The sequence below is a fragment of the Schistocerca gregaria genome, chromosome 2, assembly GCF_023897955.1.
Source record: "Schistocerca gregaria isolate iqSchGreg1 chromosome 2, iqSchGreg1.2, whole genome shotgun sequence".
In the NCBI taxonomy this organism is placed as follows: Eukaryota; Metazoa; Arthropoda; class Insecta; order Orthoptera; family Acrididae; genus Schistocerca; species Schistocerca gregaria.
In genome coordinates, this window is record NC_064921.1 from 41,431,508 (window position 1) to 41,457,355 (window position 25,848).

At 36.2% G+C, this 25,848-nt stretch overlaps 1 protein-coding gene across 1 annotated transcript in view; it reads left to right on the top strand.

Annotated features, from left to right (window-relative positions):
• Positions 1-25,848, top strand: part of LOC126336284 (filamin-A) — a 1,048,954-nt gene that overhangs the window by 557,918 nt on the left and 465,188 nt on the right. The window contains 2 exon segments of the mRNA XM_049999806.1: positions 11,851-11,973; positions 22,892-22,996. Coding sequence (XP_049855763.1) covers positions 11,851-11,973; positions 22,892-22,996 — 228 coding nt within the window.

The following is a 25,848-nucleotide window of genomic DNA, read 5'->3' on the forward strand; positions in this document are numbered from 1 at the left end:
ACGGTTCACACACGAATGTCTTTGGCTCACACTGGTGCCAACATATTCTCCAGAAATAAACAAATAAAGTTCACATTATAGAATAATATAATAAAAAAGATTTGGGCAAAATTAAATGCTACATACAATAATATTAAATAAAAAAATCATAGAAATGAAATTGGAGCACTGACCCTGCAAGGGCAGATGCGACTATAAGGGTGGTATCGCACTCTTCAGTAGTCTCTTACATTACACACACACCCCTCGAGATTTCATGCAAAAGTATTTTGCAAGAGATCTCAACAGATACACAAAGCAATGAACCACTGGTTTTTTTATGTAAGTAATGTAATCTTCAATAGTTGTCTTCTCGTCTATTTCTGCTGGTCTTCTCCTCTTGAATTTGTCCCCTTAATCGCCTCATCTGTCAAATTATATCATGGTAATTTTCTTGAAATCATACAACACTTAATTAGTCACATATAAATACCTTGGTATCTCACCCAGGATGCCTCTTCCCTACCATACTGGATTTGATTACCAGAGTTCACTTACATATTTATATAATGATTGTACAAATATATTAGACACTAAAAGTAAGACATAATAGAGATACTCACCTAAAAAGGTTATTTTCAATTTAGTTCAGACATATACTGAGAAATATGTGGCTAATATTTTTTTCGATGTAAAGAGTATCATTTGAACAATCTCAGTTAAATAAGCATCTCAGTGTCCTCATATCAATAAGTTTTCCATAATGTAATGTAAAATAGCTAAAAAGTGAGAGTTTAGAAATGGCAGTGCAATGGGATCATGTTAACCCAGCCATCATCAGTGGTATCATGCTTCACTTGTACATATGTATAAAATAATTCAAATGTACAAATTCAGAGGTTGCAATGGGAATCTGTAAACCCCGTCAATATGGTGGGAAAATAATTTTCTCACAAATATAAATTAAATAGTAATAAAGTGAATACATGTAAATACTACACAAAGTTTTGTGTTTGTCAGTTCCTGCATGTACTTTATCCTCTAATCCTAATCCACTCCATGCTGACACTCATCCAACCTACCCTTATCTCATATTCTGTGTCTATACAAGATCAATTTCTTTCAGAGTTAGTCAGTAAAACATAAATCTGCAGAGATACAGAGCTCCATCCACATAAAAGTGTTATTGTTTTCTCAACTGATCAGAACAGAAGCTAGCAATTGCTTGGTCAGGTCAGTTTTTCAATATAAGATAATAAAATAGCAAACACACTTCTAATCCTAAAATTCAAAGAAAATATAAATACATATATATGAAAATTCCCTCTACTCATGGCATAGGCAATGTGTAATCATGTAAAGTGTACATCTATGTACAGTGTGTAGTCCTCTCTCCATACCCAGTTCCTTTGTCACATAAAACATGTAGATTAGTTAATTATATTGCAGAATCATCCACCCTCTGCCACCAATACTCAGCCTTCAATCAATCTTGGCCATATGCACAGGACACAAGACTAAACAGTATGCAGAAGTCCAACCAGTACCAAGGTGCATGGTGTCTATGTGTCTCCATAAGAACCACATAGTATACACAACTGTGGAAAAACAGGATCACCATCACTATTAGAGTATGAATGCTGGTTCACTCAAGATTAATTGCAGTTTTTCATCCTCATACTTCAACTCACATAGTTTGTAGTAAAGACAGGTTACTCTGGTCATAACTTCTCCCAGTCACATATCCATATCGTAGCATATAAGTCACTTCACAAGTGTAAATTTGTGGTTACCGTAGTTGCCTATGTCATAAGACATGACGTCTACTCCCCATTTCATTAACCCCTACTGAGCTGACCACACAACAAAACCAAAGTTTCATAGCTTTGTGCATAAGTAAGTGAAATAGTCAGCATTTTGATATCAGCAGTTTCAATGTATATCTTCAGTAAGTGATTAATTCCAGATTTCTAATGTCATTTAGAGTGTACAGTTTTATCACATATAGACTGCTTTCACAGTTATTTCATAGATCTCAGAATCAAATCTTGACAGAATTACCTAAGTGTTTGTGTATTACAGACACAACATTGTCAGTGGCAAGGTAAGTTTCGAATGAGATGTCTCAGTGGTATAGAACAAACATCACACCTCCAGAATTTTGACTAAGTAATAATGCAAGGCATAAAGTAATTTAAATATTACATAAAAAGGATTCACGAATAAAAGTTTACCACTGAAAAATCTCATCTACTGTTATTTCTCTCCAGTCCTATCATTGTGTTTTTATGTTAGGTATCAGTAAATAAAAATGTACATTTCTAAAGGGTATGGTATCCTATTAAATCCGTATATACTTGAGGTAATAGTAGATAAGCCTCAGAACAGGCAATGGTACAAATTATTATACTTAAGTACTCATATTTTGTGAGTTATGCCTCAACAAGAAAAACAATGTATAGCATATATAAGTGTTCTAAAACTATAGTTCAGGTAAGTTTCTCACAGAAATGATAATTGTTTCACTGGTTCAAGAGTAAATGCCTGTCCAGGTATCTACTTATGTGCACAGTGCACATGTTTTCAAACAAGATAAGACTAGTGATCTGTCTTGAAGCAACATGGCCCAATACTGCGTTAAAAGTCCATAGTTACTGGACAAGACAAAGTTATGCAATAAAAATGATAATACAAAAGTTAAAACTCCATAAGCATAAACAAGAATAGAAACATGAAAACTTCTCTCCCCAACACAAATACTTAGCAGAAGTGTGTGTTGGTCAGTTACTCATAAAGTCTGGTTCATAAACGATCTTCAGTAACAAAATGTTACAAACAGTTTACACTGTGTATAATAAATATCAATAACAAAAATATTAAACATAATGTCTAAATGAATAAGCTCTCTTGAGCACAACATAGCCATATTCAAACAGATGAAGTATGGCCTCATCAACTTACACTAACACAATGATACTAAGATTAAAATATTATATTTTCAAATCACATGAGTATAAAGAAACATTTAAGTTTTGCACTCATCGTGCAAAACAAGAGCATAAGATATTCATTGTAATAACCATAAATATATACAAAGCAAAATGCAAGATTAAACAGCAAAGATACAGATTAGACAGAGTCCCAAGTTTTCAAAATTGTGACACTGTAAACTGAGCTTGGACTTTTATAATGCTTCAACTCCGTGATGTTACGTAGACCAAAAAGTTTTCTATATTCAGGATAGATCAACCTATAGGCATTTGGATGTGGGTTCTCAGATATCACAAATGGTCCTATATAAATATCAAAGAATTTCTTAAGTTCCCCACACAATGATTTTGACTTTTCTACTGTTTTCACTAGCACTAAATCTCCCACCTTAAACTCGCACATTTTCCCCCTCTTATCATGTCTACTTTTCCTAATTTCCCCTTGCTCTTTCATGTTGTTCCTTACAATCTCCTCTCTTTCTTCTTTTGACAAGCTGTTACATGCTGGAAACTCAATCAATTCACTAATAAGATTTGATGGCTTTTTATCATAAAGTATCTCATGTGGAGAGAATCCTGTTGAACTGTGCTGTAAGCTAGTCATCACATCTTCAAGTTTGCTAATGTAATGTATCCAAGTGTTGTGGTCAGTATGACAGTAAGTCCTAAATAATCTCCCAATTTCATGCATGTATCTTTCGGCTGGGTTGCTGGATGGGTGATAAGCTGAAATAAGTATGTGATTGATCTCCTCTCTATATATAAATGTTTCCCAACTTTTGGATGTAAACTGTGATCCGTTGTCACTAAGGATTGCCTTGGGTACACCTACACATTTAAAATAGTCACGGGTAAAACATGAAATAATGTTTTTGCTAGTAGCATTCCTCAATGGGTACAACTTAATAAATTTGTAAAATAAGTCCACCACTACAAAAACATACATAAACCCTCCTCTAGTGGTTGGCAGTCACCCATACAAGTCAATTGCTACAACATCAAGCTGCTGTTTCGGAAGTATATTTTGCATCTGACCTCTACTCGTTTGATTGATTACCTTGACTCTCTGACACAAGTCACAAGTGGACAAGATTTTCCTCACAGTCCTCACCATATTGTAAAAGTAAATGTTTTCTTGAATCTTTTGTATACATTTTGCTGCCCCACAATGACCATAACTTTCATGGGTATATTTTACAAGTAATGTGACAAATTCATATGGCCAACATAACTTCCATACCTCACTATCTTCCTTCATCCTCCGAAATAATATTCCCCTATGAACTTTGTAATACTGCCCCACTTTTTCTTTTCCCTTCTTTCCAATATAACTTTTCACCAGTTTCCACTCTTCATCATGATTCTGAAACCGTCTAATGTCACTGCAGATTTTCACGACATCTTTCTCCTCATTTATCCATTTTAAATACATAATTTTAAATTCATTCCCTCCTTCATCACCATTGTCACCAATAGATTCTCCCAAAGGATACCTTGAAAGAGCATCTGCTATGCAATGTTCATCACCTTTAATATATTTGATGGTGTAGTTAAACTGCTGAAGAAAAAGTGCCCATCTCGTGGTTCTACTATGGTATAATTTACATTGTTGTAAGTAGGGTAGTGCTTTATGATCTGAAAAGACTATCACCTCGTGACCCAATAAATAATTCTTAAATTTGGAGAAAGCCCAATGAACGGCTAATAGTTCCTTTTCTGTAATGGCGTACTGCCTCTCGTGTTTCTGCAATGTCCTGCTGGCAAAAGCAATAGATCTACATTTTTCCACCCCATTCTGACTTCTCACTTGGAAAAGGTGTGCCCCTAAACCCTAGTTACTACTGTCAGCCATAATACAGAAAGGCAACCCAAAATCTGGCCTACATAAGATTTTACTATTTATCAACTGGTGTTTAATCTCTTCAAAAGCAATCTGACAATCTTTATTCCAATCCCATATAGTATTCTTTTTAAGCAAATTCCCTAAACAAGGTGCATTAAGAGCCTGAGTAGCACAATACTTCCTATAGAATCTGCGAAGTCCGAGAAATGACTTTAGCTGTTTCTTATTCCTAGGTGGTGGAAACTTTGCAATTGCTTCAATTTTCTCATCATCTGGCATAATTCCGTTGTCAGATATAATGTGCCCCAAAAATTTTAATTGCTTCACTGCAAATTTACATTTCGATAACTTCAGTGACATTCCTCCTTTTCTAAACTCCTCACAAATTTCCTTAAGTAACCCTATGTGTTCTTCCCAACTTTTACTGGATACCAAAATATCATCTACATATATAGTTAATTTATGTAACAATTCCTTTCCCAACACATAATCTAAAGCTCTGATAAACTCTGCAACAGATACATTCAGACCAAATGGTATTACACTAAAGGTATAACATTTTCCATTATATAAGAATGCTGTGTATTTCTGAGATTCCCTTGCTAATGGTATTTGATGAAATCCAGAGGTCAGATCGAGGCTAGACATAAACTTTACATGTTCAAACTTGTGTAGTAATTCATCAATGTTTTCAGGATGATCAGTTTCCCTACATAATAATTTATTGAGGAACGTAGAATCTAGGACAAGTCTCACACTATTATCCTTCTTGGCAATGGCTATGATAGGATTATTATATTCGCTATTACACCTCTGAATAACCCCCCAAGTCTGCATCTTTTCCAACTCCCTCTCTACAGCTTTCTTCCTGCTTAATGGAATCCCATAAGGTTTAATAAAAATTGGATCATGTGGTTTGAGTACAAGTTTACATTCATACCCTTTCACTCTGCCTGGTCTGTCACTAAATACATCAGAATATTCCCATAAAAGTTCCATGAGATCAGATTGTTGTTTCCTAGTTAAACTCTCTGCTTCAGCAATCTTATTTTCTACTATGCTTTGATAATCTTTGTCATCAATAGAAGTCTGTTTTTCAAAAGGATCAGTGCATCTCCCATCATCTAAATAATCCACCTCCCTGATATGATTATGACTATTACTATTCTTCTCAATGAAGCTCTCTGTATACAACTTATTTTTATCTGTTGGTTCCCTAAATTTGACAGTTTTGTTTTTCCAATTAAATCCCATATCCACGTTTACTATCCAATCCATACCTAGAATTATGTCCTCACTCAGGTCCGGAATCACAAGACAACCCTGATCAAAGACCATATCTCCAACTTTGAAAGACAAAAGAATTTGACATTTTACTGTTTTACTGAATCTTCCTGTCGCTCCCCTAATTTTAACCCCAACTGCTGGTAATTCTGCAAATTCATGGTTTTTATTTATCCTATCCCTCAATTTTTCACTGATTCCTGATATCGGGCTTCCTGTATCAGTCAAACAATAACCTGTTCAATCATTAATACAAATTTGCATGTATGGGCTTCCTACAATTTCACTCTCCTGCTCACCAACATCTTCATGCATCAAGTCATCTTCTATGCTTTTAAAATTCAGATCTTCATTTTGTTTGACATAAGCTAAACTATTTTCATTCTGCACATTGTGCAGAAGCCAACTAGGATTCTCAACACAAACATAATTAGACACATTATTATTATCAGTAATCATAGGCAATTCTTTACATTTTATACCTGTTTTTGCTTTTTCCCACCAAATAGGATATACCTGCTCGCAGATGGATAACAATTGTATCCAAAACATATTATGTTTATTAGCCTCATTAAGGCTGTCCCACAATCTACAAATGAACTCTTGTCCCTGGTTTCCTAAGTTAATAATTACCTTCTCTTCATTCACAATATTAATGTCATCCCTGTCTATCCCCTCGATTACTGGTGATGTATTAACCCACGTCACTGCAGCCTGATCCTCTTGTACTGAATGATTATTTTCTCTAACACCATTACCCTCCTCCTTCATAACTACATCTGCATCATTCTTAATCACAACAAATACTCTTATCTCACTTCTATATTCCATATCATCACTATCATCAACTGCCTCTTCCTCAGCATCATTTAACATCTCACCATTTGACTCAACTTCCCTAACCTTAGCTACTTCAGCACGACTTCTCACATCAACATCACACTCTACTTCTTCTAATTCTACAACCTTATTATTCAGTACTTGATTGACATTCTCACCCACAGAAGTTTTTACATCACTCAGGTCTCGATTTACTGCAATTTCATCAGAATACATTAATGAATTTATTCCGAAGGTATCATAACTATTATTAACATAGGAACAACCACCCACATCCCCCCTCACATCACTTTCTTCCTGCCTAAACAAATTATTCATTATCTCCCCACTAACATCTGACTCTTCATTACTAATGTGTCTACAATTATCTGTGCTCATAGCCTTCTCACTGACTTGCTGCCACAACTGTTTATCAAATGGTCTCTTATCAATTTCCGGTGCTCTTGTCATGTTATTACTATGTCTTTTTCTGTAATCATTTTGCCCATACCTAATCTGATTCCACTTAGCCTGATTTCTAGCATTATATCTGTTCGTCCCAAACTGACAGGCCCTCATTGGGACGGCTCTTAGTTTAACCGGCCTTGCCCATTCCCATCTTGTCTTCTATCTGGATTTTCCCATTGTCTATTTCTGTTCCCACCATAATAATTACCTCCCTTATTCTCATGTTGACGCCAGTTGCTATTCTCTCCTCTATTGAAATCTCCCTGAAAATTACCTTGACGATCCTGCTGATTATTCCCATTATGATTATTTCGCCTACCATTATTCCCATTATTAGAATTTTGGTTCCACCCTCCATGATTTTGTTCATAATGATGCCCATTAAATCTTTTGCTTCTTTCTAATGTACGATCCAATTTCTCCACATAATTCAAAAATTGTTCAACTGAATCATCTGGCCCATATACCAAGTCCCACTGAACTCTATTTGGTAACCTCCTTTTAAGAGCGTCTATTTGCATTAGTTCATCAAGAGGTCTGTCTAAATGTGCCAACTTTCTTAGCTGTTTCTCTCAAAATTCCCTCATTGTACCATCACATTCTTTATAATTAGACCCATTAAGAAAATTGCTTTTGATTTTGGCCTGAACAGACGCTGAGAAAAATTTGTTCAAAAAACTTTTTTCGAATTGACTATAGGTTACATCAGAACTGGCAGTTAGATTAGCCCACGACAATGCTTCTCTATCTAAGAACTTTTTAACAAATTTGATCTTTACAGTGTCACTCATTTTGAACGAAAAATTGACACGACAGTTCATAATGAAATCAACTGGGTGTAATTTTCTGTCTCCCGGAAAATTACGCACGTTTGTACCTGGCCAAAATCCGTTAAATGAAGTCGCTACTGATTTTATAGCTAAATTATCCCGAATTTCATTTAATTGTTTCTGTAGTCGAACTACCTCATGCTCATTGTCTTTAATTACATTGTTACAAGAATCTACATTATGTTCAATAATTTTCACTTTTTCTGTTACCTTGTTTTCGAACAATGACAATTTGTCATCGACATTTTTCGTATGTAAGTCAATTCTGGTAATCATTTCCCTATCTTTAATTTTTCTCTCACTCAAAAATGATTCAAAATACTTCGCGGTTTCTTCCACTTCCCGTTTCATTGTTAATTCGACTTTATTGAGTTCATCTTCCACATTGTCTACCCTATCTTCTATTTCATCTGTTTCCTCCTCCAAATTGGTTTTCATCTCATTCATTTCTGATCTGATATTTTCACATTCATTAAAGAATTCCATAGCCAATTGGCTATTTTCTTTTAAAAGCTTCTCTTCTAAATCAGACACTTTCTTTTCCATACTTTTCGCGTTTTCTGTAATTACATTATTCAAAAAACTAAATTGTTCAGAACATTGCTTATTCAAACAACTAAACCTTTTGTTCAAAGTATCGAATTGTTCAGCATTCTGTGTTAACAGTAATTGCAACATAGCGGACATATCTAATTCTTCAACCTTTCCTTTCGATTTTTTACTTGCCATTTCTGTACTAGCACTTGCTTGTACACTTTCGATAGACTTTTTGTCCCCCTGCTGATTTTGTTCCAACTCGTCTGTCATGGTAATTTTTAATCGAATTAAGAAACTCTTGCTCCGACAAAAGGCCCAAAATGCCAACAATACAAATAACTTAATAGGTGTACTTGTCTCATTTTTCCGCGTGGTCCCACGTCCGTTATTATTTACTTTTCTTATTCTTGTTGGGTTGTTACTTCCATTTGTCAGTAGATTATATTTCCTTTCATTTAGATCGTTCTCCTCTTCTTTCTAATACATTATAAGTCCATACCTGTTAACATAAAACGAGTATCAGTCCAATAATGCAATGGATCCCGGACAAGAGCCCCCAATTGTAATGTACCCTCTTTCGTCCGGGGTGAAAATCAAATATCAAGCGACAAACTTTCAATTTATTTAAATACTATTTCAAACCCTGAGATTATGATGATCAATTGACGACACCCCGCCAGCTTGGGTGGTCCGTATCTTCAACAGACGATGTTAAGCTTAATATTTAGACAAAAGAATGATACATCACATAATACTAAAACTAATTAAAATACCTTACCTTTAGATGCTGAATTTGGTCTCATTGTCTTTGGCTCACACTGGTGCCAACATATTCTCCAGAAATAAACAAATAAAGTTCACGTTATAGAATAATATAATAAAAAAGATTTGGGCAAAATTAAATACTACATACAATACAATAATATTAAATTAAAAAATCATAGAAATGAAATTGGAGCACTGACCCTGCAAGGGCAGATGCGACTATAAGGGTGGTATCACACTCTTCAGTAGTCTGTTACATTGCAATACGTATAGTACATACGTATAGTAGGTTTTGAAAATAACATTAGTAAAGTGACGTGCTTCTTGTTGGATGCAAATCTGGAGCCTTCCCTGAAAGCTTTGCACAGCTGCCTACTACATTTCACTCAAAGCAGCTTCAGTGTCTGGATTAATGGGAATTTTCAAGTCTGTGTCTGGGTTGTTCCCGTACACTCTCAATTTTGGTATCCCTACAGAAAGAAGTGACAAATCAATATGTGATATGTGATTTATTCATCTCATTACATACAATTTTCAACTCATTTGATTTGATGTACAGGAGACACATTAAGATTTACAAAAAGAAACTTTTTTCTCTTTTTTAAGAGAAATACAAAAGTTTACATTATGTCTTACATTTCTAAGTGACAGCTACACAAGTACATAAAATAATATGTGTAATATAATCCGTGTGTTCAGACTGTGAAGCTGTCCTCAATGGATTCTTGGACAGAATAAAAACACTTTTCCACCAGAAGAGTAAAGAGCAACCTTTTCAGTGAACCAAGCTCCATCTTAAATATATTACTGCCTTTTATTTTATTGAAACTTTTTAACCCCATGTACTCTGACTTTTGGGCATATCGTTTTAAACAATGTGTTGGAAGTTTGAAATTATCTCTGTGGCAAGTGCTATAGTTGTGGTCAATATGGAAAGTGTCTAGTGTATGTTGATTTTTATATAAGAACACTACCACTTCATATATGTATAGTGAAGGGACAGATTTTTTAACAGTGGTCGACATGATTCCCATTTTTTTTGCAACAAACATGTTTCTAATTACTTTCTTTTGTAATACCAGGAGCCTAGTGACATTTGCTGAATTTCCCCAGAAGATTATGCCATAACGAATAACTGACTCAAAGTAGCAGTGATGAACTATGTTTCTGGTATCCATGTTTGTGGCACCTAACAAAGTGCACATTGCAAATGCCAAGCTTTCAGTTTATTTGCTAAGTAATCTATGTGTACCTTCCAATTAAAATTTTTATCAAGATTTAGGAAGAGCATGCAGACTAAGAAATATCATTGAATAATGAAAGGGTATGTTCAGGAAACATTCATTGAACTGCTTCTGTGGATGATCTTGCCATGTAATCCGTGATACTATAGTGTTGAAACCACATTTCCATGATGTTTACATGATGCCTTTCCATTTCTACATGCAGGATTTCAATCTAGTGTGCAGATGTCACATAAATTGCACTTCCCCCCTCCGTCTTAAAAAAAGTAGGGATCGACAGTCTCTATGTTAGTGATACTTTTACTTTTGAACTTTGGAAAGGTTTTTATTGTAGCTCTCATGGGTTTTCTGATGCCCATTATTGCCAGTTCTATACATTAATGTAGCCATCCACATAGATGTGGGCTTCCTTGTTCATCATTGTTAGAAATGATGTCCATTATGTCACAAAATTCTTTGTGTTGCACAAAAAATGGATGATCATTATTTTGTATGAATGAAATTTGAGATCATCATGTAAGGTGTGATGAAGCGAATGACCTTACGTACCCAGTGTTACAGCCTGTTGCCTAATGGATCATTTCAGACTAATGAAAACTGCTTTTCTCACTCTGTCTACATTGCTCCAGAGTTTGGACATGTTGAACTGGGACCAGCAAATCATTGTTCTTAAAAAACTGGTCGACACCAAACAAGTAATACTCTATGCTGCATGGTGACTGAAACTGCCTTGTCTGCAAGAGATCACCCAAGATCAATACTCCCACTCCCTGCTGAGTATTAGTGGTTTAAAAATCACTATTTTCCTCTGCTCCATCATGTATAATTACTATAGCAGTGAGGATGAAAATGAGTCTTCGTCTTAATTATTAATTTGAAGAACTTGAAATGAAAATGTAAGTTTGTCTAAAAGAGAAAACATGATAACTATCAAAAAATTTGACTGTAATTGCTTATTCAGTACACATTCAAGGAAAAACTGCAATCTTGAGGAACATCTGCAAGCTTTCATCTTAACGCAAGTTATTACTTTTTTTAGTTATCAAAATACCATATTTATTTAAGATCTACTTATCAATATTTTCTTGCAGGATCTCCATTTACTTTGCGTGTTGGAAGTCAGAGATCAAGAGACAAATCTATTTCTCCAACTGTGCACCACCATAGTTCCAATGTACAGCAAGACTCCTGGAAAGAACGAAGTATTCGACATGGTAAGTAGTTAGGTTACCAGAGTGTATACTGTACTTCCAGAGAGCAAATCCACAGATAATTCCACCTCCAGCTATCTATTAACATTTTCTAATGAATGTGAGTTACATTATCACCAACATCCTATTCTCTGACCTCGAGACAAGATGCTCCACTGATTCACTGACCTCCTTCCCTCAGCAATCCTAGCTCGAAAGTATCTCCTACTGCAAATGTCCATTTCTCTTAATATGCATAACGTTTTGTTGTTTAAGAGGGGGGAGGGGGGGGGACTTCTGGTATTAGGATTTATTGATGTTACCTTGTAATCACACTCACCACACTCAAGTCAAAATCTGATAGCAGAGTCATGAGTGAAATACATCACTTACCACTGAATGCTCATTCCTTATTTTCATGGGACAGAACTATATTCCTGGGTGGAGAGTATAGCTGTTTATACAAACATCAAATATTCCGGAATCCAGCTATTTATACAAAAGTGATTATTCTGGCATATACAAACAGGTTTCAAGAACCTTCCAGAAATGTTAAACACTAGGTAAGAAATAATTGCTGGTGGTTGGCTTTCAACTGACAAGCCACAGTAACCAGTTAGCAATGCTAACCCCTGTGCTACACTGCATTTATGCCAGCCAGGATGCAAATTTGCTCGATCTTGTGGAGAGATAGTGACCTGCTGTATAAGAACTTCTCATTGGAAACAGCTACAGCACTCTAAATCTGGATCTTGTCAATGGTCTTTCATGTGGATACTAGTGTTCTATTTGTTTTGTAAATAAAACTGTATTTTCTTGCTGCAACTTAAATTATTTTTTCCAGACACATTTCACCTTTTTCTTGATCTAAGGCATCTATAACAATACAGTTTGTTTTTTAGATTATCAAAGAGTTCACATCAAGTTTTTTTTATGTAAATAAGTAAATACTTACGGTTTGTTCTGATCTGCATTTTCTCTCATCTGTTCTGGAGATTGCACTACCATTTTATTTCTGAAACATAAGCACAATTTTCAATTTCAAACATTTTCACACTGTTCACCATATTGTTTCTTCTTTTTTGTGGTGTTCTATTATTCTTTTGCCATTAGATATAGCTATTTGTTCAAACACTGTGGTTTTAACAATGTAAGTATTGTTGCTTCATTATGTTTTTCCTCCTCTTCGGTTTGTTTACCTGAATGTTGTCAACCTAACAAAGTATACATTCGAAACCACCATCTATTCATGATGTTCATAACTGTGTGTGTGGGGGGGGGGGGGGGGTGAACTAGGGGAGGGGGTTGTTTTGGTGGCTTGAGTTGAGAGTGTTGAATATGAATGTAATAACTGTTAGAGAGTGGTTGTAATATTTGGTGACAGGTGATTTGACTTTTGGTTCCAATATTGTATGGAGGGATTAATGGTTAAGTGAGTGAGAGGGTGTTGGGTGATAGTATTATGGTATTTGGTGGTATTATTATTATTATTATTATTATTATTATATTAGTTATTCTCTTTGTGAGTGTTATTCGATTATTTTATCTATTTGTGTAAACAATGAATTGGTACGCGATCATTCAATAGGTTTTCCTTTCTGCTTTAGTTTTCTGTATGTGATAGTTTTCTTGCAGGATTAGGAGGTGTTTTTTTATTGTTTATTCTAATTATTTTCATGTCTTCTTCTCTAGTGGCTGGTTTGTCATTATATTCTCTTAGGTGTTCTGCAAATGTGAAATGGTTTATCCCATACTTCCAGGTTCTCATGTGTTCATTGTATCTGACATAAAATGTCCTGCCTGTTTGTCCTATGTATTTGCCTTCACGAGTGTTACATTACTGTGACAATTTTTTTGAAAAGAAATAATTGTAAAATATGTGTTGTTTGTAGGTTGAGAGTAATTAGAACACAGAAGTTGTATCTCAATTAACTTCCACAATTATTTATTATGTTATATATAAAATAGAAAGAAACTTCCACTTGGGAAAAATATATTAAAAACAAAGATTCCAAGACTTACCAAGTGGGAAAGCACCGGTAGATAGGCACAATAAATAAAACACACAAAAACGCACACACACACACACACACACACACACACATGTGTCTGTGTATGTGCGGATGGATATGTGTGTGTGTGCGAGTGTACACCTGTCCTTTTTTCCCCCTAAGGGAAGTCTTTTCGCTCCCGGGATTGGAATGACTCCTTACCCTCTCCCTTAAAACCCACATCCTTTCATCTTTCCCTCTCCTTCCCTCTTTCCTGAAGAAGCAACCATCGGTTGCGAAAGCTAGAAATTCTGTGTGTGTGTGTGTCTATATATATATATATATATATATATATATATATATATATATATATATATATATATTAACAGGCATCTGATTTCTAGCAAATCGAAGTCAAGAAGCAGTCAAAAATTGTCTTGGAAAATACTTCTAATATTTTGCTAAAACTGCAAGAAAAAAGAAGTTGAACAGCAACTTTATAATTCTTACAAATAACTCTCTGGGATTCATCAGTGTCTGTGATTCACAGTGCACTGGAACCCTTAAAATATTTTTGATCTACTGCAACTGCCAGTATTTTGCCAGCAAGGGGATGAGAGGTGGTATCATGAAGTTCCTGATCAACAATCTTTGAGCCAATGTTGTGGATTTAATTTCAGACCTCTCTGTTGTACCTCACAAAGTCAGGGCATGTGACACTATTGACAGTGATTCATCCATCAGCAGCTGTCTCGGTGCTATTCAGTAGCACCAGGGCACCTGTGGGCACCAGGTTTCACCCTCCCTTCTCTCACCGTCAGCACACAACTCAAACATAACACTGTACTGTCGCTGCATCCTAAACACTCACCTACACTTTACAAATACATGTGACACATCTCTCACATATCCACAAGGAAAGCCAATGTGTGCAGAGGAAGAACATGCTTTACAACTGGCAGTTGAACCCCCGCACCTCCCACCCTCAATGTCGTATGACATTGACAATTTTTTTTATCCACTTTGCCTTTTGTTTCATCTGCAGAATACTTGAGGCCGTGTAAAGTGAATCTTCCTTTCAACTTAGAATTATGTGTGTTAAAGGCATAGTTGTTCTATTTGGATGGACCAAAATTCAAATTATTGTCTCTCTATTCATATTTAGGTTTAGTATGGTTTCCCTAAATCATTTAAAATGAAGGCTACAATGCATCCTGCCTCATGGTTTGTGTTTGTGCTCTGTCTCTAGTGACCTTCTTGTTGATGGGCCTTTAAATGGCAATAATCTTTCCTTCTTCTGCTAAGTAATATGTTATAGTTTGTAATTTTACATCTTTACCACTCTTAATAGATTTCTTTGATGTGTCGTGACCCAAAATTGTGTTGCTGTAAAAGCATAATTGGAAGTGCTCAATGCATCTAACAGGGTAATCCTCATGTTTATTACTAAGAGTAAGCAGGTTGAGCTTCATTCCAGCTTTATTTCATCACTGTGTGTCACTGTATTGCTGTAAAAGATATAGGAATATTTTGTTGGTCAAAAAGATATTTCACAACTTTATGATATCTTAAGTCAACAAAATATAATAGAATTTTTGTATTGATAGCTTTTACAATCCATAGCCTTAAAGAATTAGATAAATAGCACACAACAAAAACATTGTGTGTAAGCATATTTTGCTTGTTTCAACTGTGATTAATGGAAATGTAGCTTACAGAAAGCTTGTTTTATGAAAATAAAATTGAAATAGGCTTATTTTCCATCAGCCAATTTCTGTTTTCATTATTTCAAACTGCCTAATATGAGGCAGCGTCACCCATCAAGATCTGTTAAATAGTATGGGTTCTGATCCTATGTTTGCAATATTACAGAACTAAAAAAATTCTTTGTAATTATAATATATTCATTGTATTTGCAGAGTATTTAGTTTTAACAGAACTATCAGTTTTATTGTAAGGTATTAAAGCCATATACTATGCTAATTCTTTATATTGAAATTTTAAAAGAAATTTGATTGGTGTCAAAAGCGTGTAGTGTTACTGATGGATTTAAAACTGCAGTCCTGAAATAATTTATACATAAAAAATTTAAGAGCATTAAACATAAAGCATTACAGAGGATTTCCTAGATTAACAAATATATTTTCATAAAGGGAGATAGCCTAGTTAAACAATTTAGATGTGTACCCTCTTTTTCCTTTTCTACTAACCTGCATAAATGGAACTCTGTAAGAGCCAGGCTGAAAGTAGCACCATCATGTCAAATTAAACTCTGCCAATGCGTGGTGAACCACCACAGCAGATGTATGATGAAGCGTTCTCTACCTATGGCAAAACATACGTTGATCTTTCAAAATTTCATAATATTTACTACGTGCAGAATCATTTTGTTCATTGAACAGTTCTCCCAGATTTTTATCCAGTGAGTTTAACTCTCAAGTTATTCTAGAACATTCAGATTAGAACTCTTTGGGACTGTGTACGTTATTACCATTCATTAGCTTGCTCTTTGCAGTTCATGTTTGTTGTTCTTTATGTATATTCTAAATGCTGTTCTGTTATCATGCTCACAGTGTTCTTTATAATAGATCTTAAAAGTTTCAGCCCACATTAGCCTGTGTAATATTTATTACCCACCTGCACATTTGATTCTATACACACTGAAATTATTGTATTGGTTGCCTGGAAAAAATATAGTTTTAGCATATTGGAATGAAGGGCAAATTGCATACAGATTAAGGCATGCACAAAGTGTGGCACAAAAGAATCAATTTAATAATTCTGGGGTTTATAAAATTAAGTGTGCAGACTGTAGGATATATTATATATGCCAAAGGAGGTAAAACTGAGATCCAGTTTGCAGAAAATTGCGAGCACAATAATAGGAAATATTTAGGACCCATATAAAAAATAGCAAAACAAACCATGTTCAATATGAGCACAGAAGGAAATACTGCACAGATGTACAAAGTGTTCTTTTAGCCACGAACAGACCAGACCTCATCGATGGTGTCAGTGTTGAGACAGGAATTAGTGATTATGATGTTGTCATTACAACTATGGTTACAAAAGTTAAATAGTCAATCAAGAAGGCTGAGAGAGTATTTTTACTAGAAAGAGCAAATAAGAGTTGTTAGCATCCCACTTAGTAAATGAATTGACTTCATTTACTTCCGGTATGATGGACATGGAAGAATTATGAGCAAATTTTAAACACATTGTAAATCATGCATTGGACAAGTATGTGCTGAAATAGTGGATTACGAAAGGAAAGGACCCACTGTGGTTTAACAGCACAGTTTGGAAACACTCAGGAAGCAAAAACAGCTGCACTTGTAGTACAAGAAAGATCAGAAGAAGAGAATAGAGATTCTTGCTGCTGTAAAAAAGAGCAATGCGCAAAGCATACAACCACTACCACCATCATAACTTAGCAAAAGATCTTGCTGAAAACCCTAGGAAATTATGGTCTTTCATAAAATTCTTTCATAAAATCAGTAAGCGGGTCGAAGACTTCAATCCAGTCACTCACTGATCAGTCTGGCCTGGCAACGGAAGACAGCAAAATGAAAGCTGAAATTTGCCGTTGGTGGGGAGGCATGCGTGCCTCAATGATACAGATAGCCATACCGTAGGTGCAACCACAACGGAGGGGTATCTGTTGAGAAGCCAGACAAATGTGTGGTTCCTGAAGAGGGGCAGCAGCCTTTTCAGTAGTTGCAGGGGCAACAGTCTGGATGATTGACTGATCTGGCTTTGTAACACTAACCAAAATGGCCTTGCTGTTCTGGTACTGAGAACGGCTGAAAGCAAGGGGAAACTACAGCTGTAATTTTTTCCGAGGGCATGCAGCTTTACTGCATGATTAAATGATGATGACATCCTCTTGGGTAAAATATTCCGGAGGTAAAATAGTCCCCCATTCAGATCTCCAGGCAGGGACTACTGAAGAGGATGTCATTATCAGGAGAAAGAAAACTGGTGTTCTACGAATCGGAGCATGGTATGTCAGATCCCTTAATCGGGCAGGTAGGTTAGAAAATTTAAGAAGGAAAATAGATAGGTTAAAGTTGGACATAGTGGGAATTAGTGAAGTTTTGTGGCAGGAGGAACAAGACTTCTGGTCAGGTGAATACAGGGTTATAAATACAAAATCAAATATGGATAATGCAGGAGTAGCTTTAATAATGAATACGAAAATAGGGGTACGGGTAAGCTACTACAAACAGCATAGTGAACACATTGTTGTGTCCAAGGTACACACGAAGCCCCCGCTTACTACAGTAGTACATGTTTATATGCCTACTAGCTCTGCAGATGATGGAGAAATTGATGAAATGTATGATAAGATAAAAGAAATTATTCAGGTAGTGAAGGGAGACAAAAATTTAATAGTCATGGGTGACTGGAATTCGAGTGTAGGAAAAGGGAGAGAAGGAAACATAGTAGGTGAATATGGATTGCGGCTAATAAATGAAAGAGAATGCCGCCTGGTAGAATTTTGCACAGAGCACAACTTAACCATAGTTAACACTTGGTTCAATAATCATGAAAGAAGGTTGTATACATGGAAGAAACCTGGAGATACTAGAAGATATCAGATAGATTATATAATGGTAAGACAGAGATTTAGGAACCAGGCCTTAAATTGTAAGACAATTCCAGGGGCAGATGTGTACTCTGACCACAATCTATTGGTTATGAACTGTAGATTAAAGCTGAAGAATTTAAGGAGATGGGACCTGGATAAACCGAAAGAACCGGAGGTTGTACAGAGTTTCAGGGAGAGCATAAGGGAACAATTGACAGGAATGGGGGAAAGAAATACAGTAGAAGAAGGTTGGGTAGCTTTGAGGGATGAAATAGTGAAGGCAGCAGAGGATTAATTAGGTAAAGAGGCGAGGCCTAGCAGAAACCCTTGGGTAACAGAAGAACTATTGAATTTAATTGATGAAAGGAGAAAATATAAAAATGCAGTAAATGAGGCAGGCAAAACGGAATACAAACGTCTCAAAAATGAGATCGACAGGAAGTGCAAAATGGCTAAGCAGGGATGGCTAGAGGACAAATGTAAGGATGTAGAGTCTTATCTCACTAGGGGTAAGATAGATACAGGAAAATTAAAGAGACCCTTGGAGAAAGGATATCAAGGAATATCAAGAGCTCAGATGGAAACCCAGTTCTAAGCAAAGTAGGGAAAGCAGAAAGGTGGAAGGAGTAAATAGAGGGTCTATACAAGGGCGATGTGCTTGAAGACAATATTATGGAAATGGTAGATGAAGATGAAATAGGAGATATGATACTGCGTGAAGAGTTTGACAGAGCACTGAAAGACCAGAGTTGAAACAAGGCCCCCAGAGTAGACAACATTCCATTACAACTATTGACAGCCTTGGGAGAGCCAGTCCTGACAAAAGTCTACCATCTGGTGAGCAAGATGTATGAGACAGGCAAAATACCCTCAGACTTCAAGAAGAATATAACAATTCCAATCCCAAAGAAAGCAGGTGTTGACAGACATGTAAATTACCGAACTATCAGTTTAATAAGTCACAGCTGCAAAGAACTAATGCGAATTCTTTACAGATGAATGGAGAAATGGGTAGAAACCAAGCTTGGAGAAGATCAGTTTGGATTCCATAGAAATGTTGGAACACGTGAGGCAATACTGACCCTACGACTTATCTTAGAAGAAAGATTAAGGAAAGGCAAGCCTACGTTCCTAGCATTTGTAGACTTAGAGGAAGATTTTGACAATGTTGATTGGAATACTCTCTTTCAAATTCTGAAGGTGGCAGGGGTAAAATACAGGGAGCAAAAGGCTATTTACAATTTGTACAGAAACCAGATGGTAGTTATAAGAGTCGTGGGGCATGAAAGGGAAGCAGTGGTTGGGAAGGGAGTGAGACAGGATTGTAGCCTCTCCCTGATGTTATGTCGAGCAAGAAGTAAAGGAAACAAAAGAAAAGTTCAGAGTAGGTATTAAAATCCATGGAGAGGAAATAAAAACTTTGAGGTTCGCCTATGACATTGTAATTCTGTCAGTGACAGCAAAGGACTTGGAAGAGCAGTTGAATGGAATGTACAGTGTCTTGAAAGGAGGGTATAAGATGAACATCAGAAAAAGCAAAACGAGGATGATGGAATGTAGTCGAATTAACTCAGGTGATGCTGAGGGAATTAGATTAGGAAATGAGACACTTAAAGTAGCAAAGGGGTTTTGCTATTTGGGGAGCAAAATAACTGATGACAGTCAAAGTAGAGAAGATATAAAATGTAGACTGGCAATGGCAAGGGACAGCGTTTCTGAAGAAGAGAAATTTGTTAACATCGAGTATAGATTTAGGTGTCAGGAAGTCATTTCTGAAAGTATTTGTATGGAGTGGAGCCATGTATGGAAGTGAAACGTGGATGAAAAATAGTATAGACAAGAAGAGAATAGAAGATTTCGAAATGTGGTGCTACAGAAGAATGCTGAAGATTAGATGGGTAGATCACATAACTAATGAGGAGGTATTGAATAGAATTGGGGAGAAGTGGAGCTTGTGGCACAATTTGACTAGAAGAAGGGCTCGGTTGGTAGGACATGTTCTGAGACATCGAGGGGTGACCAATTTAGTATTGAAGGGCAGTGTGGAGGGTAAAAATCGAAGAGGGAGATCAAGAGATGAATACACTAATCAGATTCAGAAGGTTGTAGGCTGCAGTAGGTACTGGGAGATGAAGAAGCTTGCACAGGATAGAGTAGCATGGAGAGCTGGATCAAACCAGTTTCAGGACCGAAGACCACAACAACATCAACAACATTTGAGTAATCTTTCATGCAGGAGGATCATACAAACATACCGCCGTTTGAGTCTCGCACAGATTCCCTTACGGAGGACATAGTGATAGACATCCCTGGGCTTGTGAAGCAGCTGAATGGCTTGAAATAAATAAATTGCCAAGTCCTGATGGGATTCAAATTCGGTTTTACGGAAAGGACTCTACTGCATTGGCTCCTTACTTAGCTTGCATTTATTGCGAATCTCTTGCTCATCTTAAAGTCCTGAGCGACTGGAAAAAAGCACAGGTGACGCCTGTATATAAGAAAGATAGAAGGACGGATCCTCAAAATTACAGACCAATATCCTTCAAAATTACAGACCAATATCCTTAACTTAGGTTTTTTGCAGGATTCTCGAACATATTCTCAGTTCGAATACAATGAATTTCCTTGAGACAGAGAAGTTGCTGTCCATGCATCAGCACGGCTTTATAAAGGATCGCTCCTGCGAAATGCAACTCACCCTTTTTTCACATGATATCTTGTGAACCATGGATGAAGGGTATCAGACGGATGCCATATTCCTTGACTTCCGGAACGCGTTTGACTCGGTGCCCCACTACAGACTCCTAACTAAGGTACGAGCACATGGGGATTGGTTCCCAAATATGTGAGTGGCTCAAAGACTTCTTAAGTAATAGAACCAAGTATGTTGTCCTCAATGGTGAGTGTTCATCAGAGGTGAGGGTATCACCTGCAGTGCCCCAGGGAAGTGTGGTAGGTCTGCTGTTGTTTTCTATCTACATAAATGATCTTTTGGATAGGGTGGATAGCAATGTGTGGCTGTTTGCTGATGATGCTATGGTGTATGGGAAGGTGTCATCATTGAGTGACTGTAGGAGGATACAAGATGACTTGGACAGGATTTGTGATTGTTGTAAAGAATGGCAGCTAACTCTAAATATAGATAAATGTAAATTAATGCAGATGAATAGGAAAATGACTCCCGTAATGTCTGAATACTCCATTAGTAGTGTAGTGCTTGACACAGTCATGTTGATTAAATATTTGGGCGTAACATTGCAGAGCGATATGAAGTGGTACAAGCATGTAATGGCAGTTATGGCGAAGGCGGATAGTCGTCTTCAGTTAATTGGTAGAATTTTGGGAAAATGTGGTTCATCTCTAAAGGAGACCGCTTATAAAACACTGATACGACCTATTCTCGAGTACTGCTCGAGCATTTGGGATCCCAATCAGGTCGGATTGAGGGAGGACATAGAAGCAATTCAGAGGCGGGCTGCTAGATTTGTTACCGGTAGGTTTGATCATCACGCGAGTGCTACGGAAATGCTTCAGGAATTTGGGTGGGAGTCTCTAGAGGAAAGGAGGCATTCTTTTCATGAATTGTGACTGAGAAAATTTAGAGAACCAGGATTTGAGGCTGACTCCAGTACAATTTTACTGCTGCCAACTTATATTTTGGGAAAGACCACAAAGATAAGATAAGAGAGATTAAGCCTCGTACAGAGGCATATAGGCAGTCATTTTTCCCTCGTTCTGTTTCGGAGTGGAACAGGGAGAGAAGATGCTAATTGTGGTATGAGATACCCTTCACGATGCACCATATGGTGGATTGCAGAGTATGTATGTAGATGTAGATGTAGATTTGAATATGTTTGAAGGACTTGAGATTTATGCTCACCTGCTAAAAACCCCAGGATAACAGTTGAATGAGCAAAGTGACTCAGCACATAGTAATTATTATGCAGGTTTTTAAAGACATGTTTTACCCTTTCTCAGCATAGCGTATTTTATCAGGTTGGGACAGTATGCTTTACCATGTGTCTTCTGCAGTGGCCCTCTGCCCAATGGCAACATTGATTTTGATGTGGTGTAGGGGACCCATCCTGTTGTTGCTATCAGCTGGACATTTGCTCTGCTCCTTCTATGACAGTTTAATGGAAAAGAAGAGAAAACACATTCTTAAAATATTTTTATCTGTTTCCCTTTATTACACTATGTTTGTGAATCTCTTTAATGTTTTGAATATAAATTGTTTCAAGATTGTAGTTTTAGATCCTTTAGCACATCTAGAAGGCATTCATCCTTTGAACCTATCATATTGTGTCAAGTGTTGATAAATCTGTTATGATGTTAATCATTTGTTATGTCTTTTCATTAGATGAAAGAGAGCACAGTCAGTCACCAAAGTTGTCATCCCCATACGTCAAAATCACCCCTCCAACTCCTTCTGTTCGACCAACAGCAGACAGTTACTTTTCGACCGGTAAGCATGTTTCAGGGGCTGTTAAACATTCTGGAAGTAAATTATGTTTTTCCAAAAGTACTATTTAGCAATTCCTGTGGAAATCCTAACTGATATCTCATAACAATAAAAATAATCAATTATCGACAATATAATCTGAATGGATAGATAGGAAATCTTCTCACCAAACGGTGGCAAGAGAACACACATACTAAAATGTTTAACTCTTACAAGTTTTGGAGGCAGTAGCTCCTTCTTCTGGCAGAAGAGTTGAAGGGGAAGGAAGAGGGATGAAGGAAAAGTACTGGAGAGGTTTAGAAAAATGATTACAGTACAGAAAAGTCATCCAGAATCTCAAGTTAGGGGAGACTTACCGAATTGGGAATTGGATGAGAGGGAGAGAATGATTGCTGGTGAGTGAGAGTGGGATGGGCATGGTTTTCATATGATCTGGGAAATGGATCTTATCTTTAATATAGGAGGGAAGTCTTTGTACTATGGGTAATAACCTGCAGTCCCTCCTAAAAGCTTCAGGCCCTTCACAAGGGTGTAAACATCTATCCATAGAACTTCTTAGTCCACCCAAACCATGCACCTCAACCTTTTACTTTCTTCCTAAGATCCAAAATGACTTGCAGTCCCTCTTAAACACCTCAGCCCCCTCACAAGGACTTACACCACAATCCAAAGAACTTCATATCCCACCCAAACCATACAGTCTGCCTTTTATCTTCTTCCAAAGATCACCCTTGGAACAAAAAATTATCTCCTATATTAAAGATACCAACCATTTCGTAATTCACCTGAAATTTGTGCCTGTCCCATTCCCATCACACACTTTGCTTGTCATCATTGATGCGATCTCCCTCCATACCAACATTTTTGGATGAATACCAGGCTCAGAAAGCTTGTAAAAGTTAAACCACTAAGTGATATTTTGTTATAGTTAATGCCTGATATTTTGAAAACTCAATTATTTGCCAAAAAATAGGCTAAGTAACTATCCTTTACTGCTTTTCTCTTTACTTTTGATAGGTCTCGTCATGAGAAAAAATCATTGTTATTGGTGAATTCAGGCAAATGTGCTTGTCTGTTGGAGTTGTGATGATGGTAACAATTTTCAGCCCTTTTCGGAATAAGTGCAATACTGCCTGTTTCATGGAATGATATACTGTTAGAAATTGTTGACTTTTCACTAAATCAAAATATTGTTTACATTCCTTGAAATCTGTGTTAACAAGTTATCTGTTAAAAATAGAGAAAAATACATACTCCGTGCAATTTCTGCTGTCTCTAACATGAGATTTTCTATTTCATTTTACTGTCAGTGGTATTTTTAACATGTCACTTAGTAATTTTAAGACTCCCTGTGTTCATTACTCATTAAAATTAAATTATGATCTGTGAAACTACATTCACTCATCATATGGAAAGGTTTTGAATTGAGCAGTAGATATACCCATAAACAAGATTTTGCTAGTGAATTCAGCTTATAAACTTGTATTCTTCATCAGACTACATCAACAGAGCAAACACCTTAGCCACACTACTCACTTGTGTGTTATTTAGTACAGATGTTGGTTTTTAGCTGGCCTTCCCAGGTGTCACATTATGACATTATGATTATCCAATCAGTTTTTTCTTTTGTAGCAATCCCCTACAGATACTAGAAAATATAAATGTGGTTACCTATGAAACTACTAAATGTTTGTACTCCCCAAATGACCAATTCTGAAGATTGAAGATTCTGGAGATACTTCAGTAGCATAACTTTTGAATAGGACCTGTTGGTCACTTGATTAACGTTTCTTAATAATTTTCAGTTCTATTATATTCTTGCAAGTATTTCAATGTCATATCGATGATAAATGTCAGTATTTGTGTCTCCCGTTCTGTAAAATTTTTGGTCACTATCTGTATGTACACCACACAGATGCATGCCAGTGGAAATGCCTGCCATTCCTGAGCTATGAGGTAGTGGCCCAATGTGATGTACAGCCATCAAATTCCAAAGGGCTCTGGCTATTATTAAAAACAAAAATTATTCACAACTGTAGTAACTGTTCTCACTATCTGATGTAAACTACACGTTCTCCCAGTTTTCTTTACAATACTAAAAATAATTTTGAAGTAATATCATAAATCATGTAACTTTATAATAATTTCATGTATAATGTATCCATAGTTTAAGTAATTAATTTTATGAGATTAATGTGTAATAGATGTCTTGTCTTTAAAGCTAGCTAATGATGTACCAAACTTCACTTGTAGAGCAAATATATATCATTAATACCAATACATAGTAAATTTTTGTTAATAACTTCTTAATAATGTAACATAATAAATTCTCAGTATTAAATGGGGCTGGTAAATGCCCAGTAGTAAAAGATTACGGTAAAATCTCAATAATAATAGGCACTGGTAAATTGTCAGTAATAACTGAAGATACCGACCTCTCAGTACTAACAAATAGTAGTAAGTTCTGATTAATAATAGGAGATAATTTTTCAGTCATAGCTGAAGATGGTAAATTATCACTTATAAGAAGGTGGTGACTTATCATCTATCAAATATGTATTATAATCAGTTTCTTCACTATCAGAAGATTTGACACTAGAGTCTACTTTCTATAAATGTGAATTCACTTCATTTCTAGTTACTGTAAGTGCTTCTGCATTATTAGTTGACTTGTACCTTTGGATCCTATTAATTCTGCTTTTAATATTTGCTTTTTATTCAGTGGAACATACTATACCGAACTACTAGTATGTAATTGTTCAATACTGCTTTCTGAATAGCGATGTGGTAATGGAAATTAATAATTGCTTGAATAATTGGAAAAATTGATTGGAAAGAATAATTGAAACAAATTT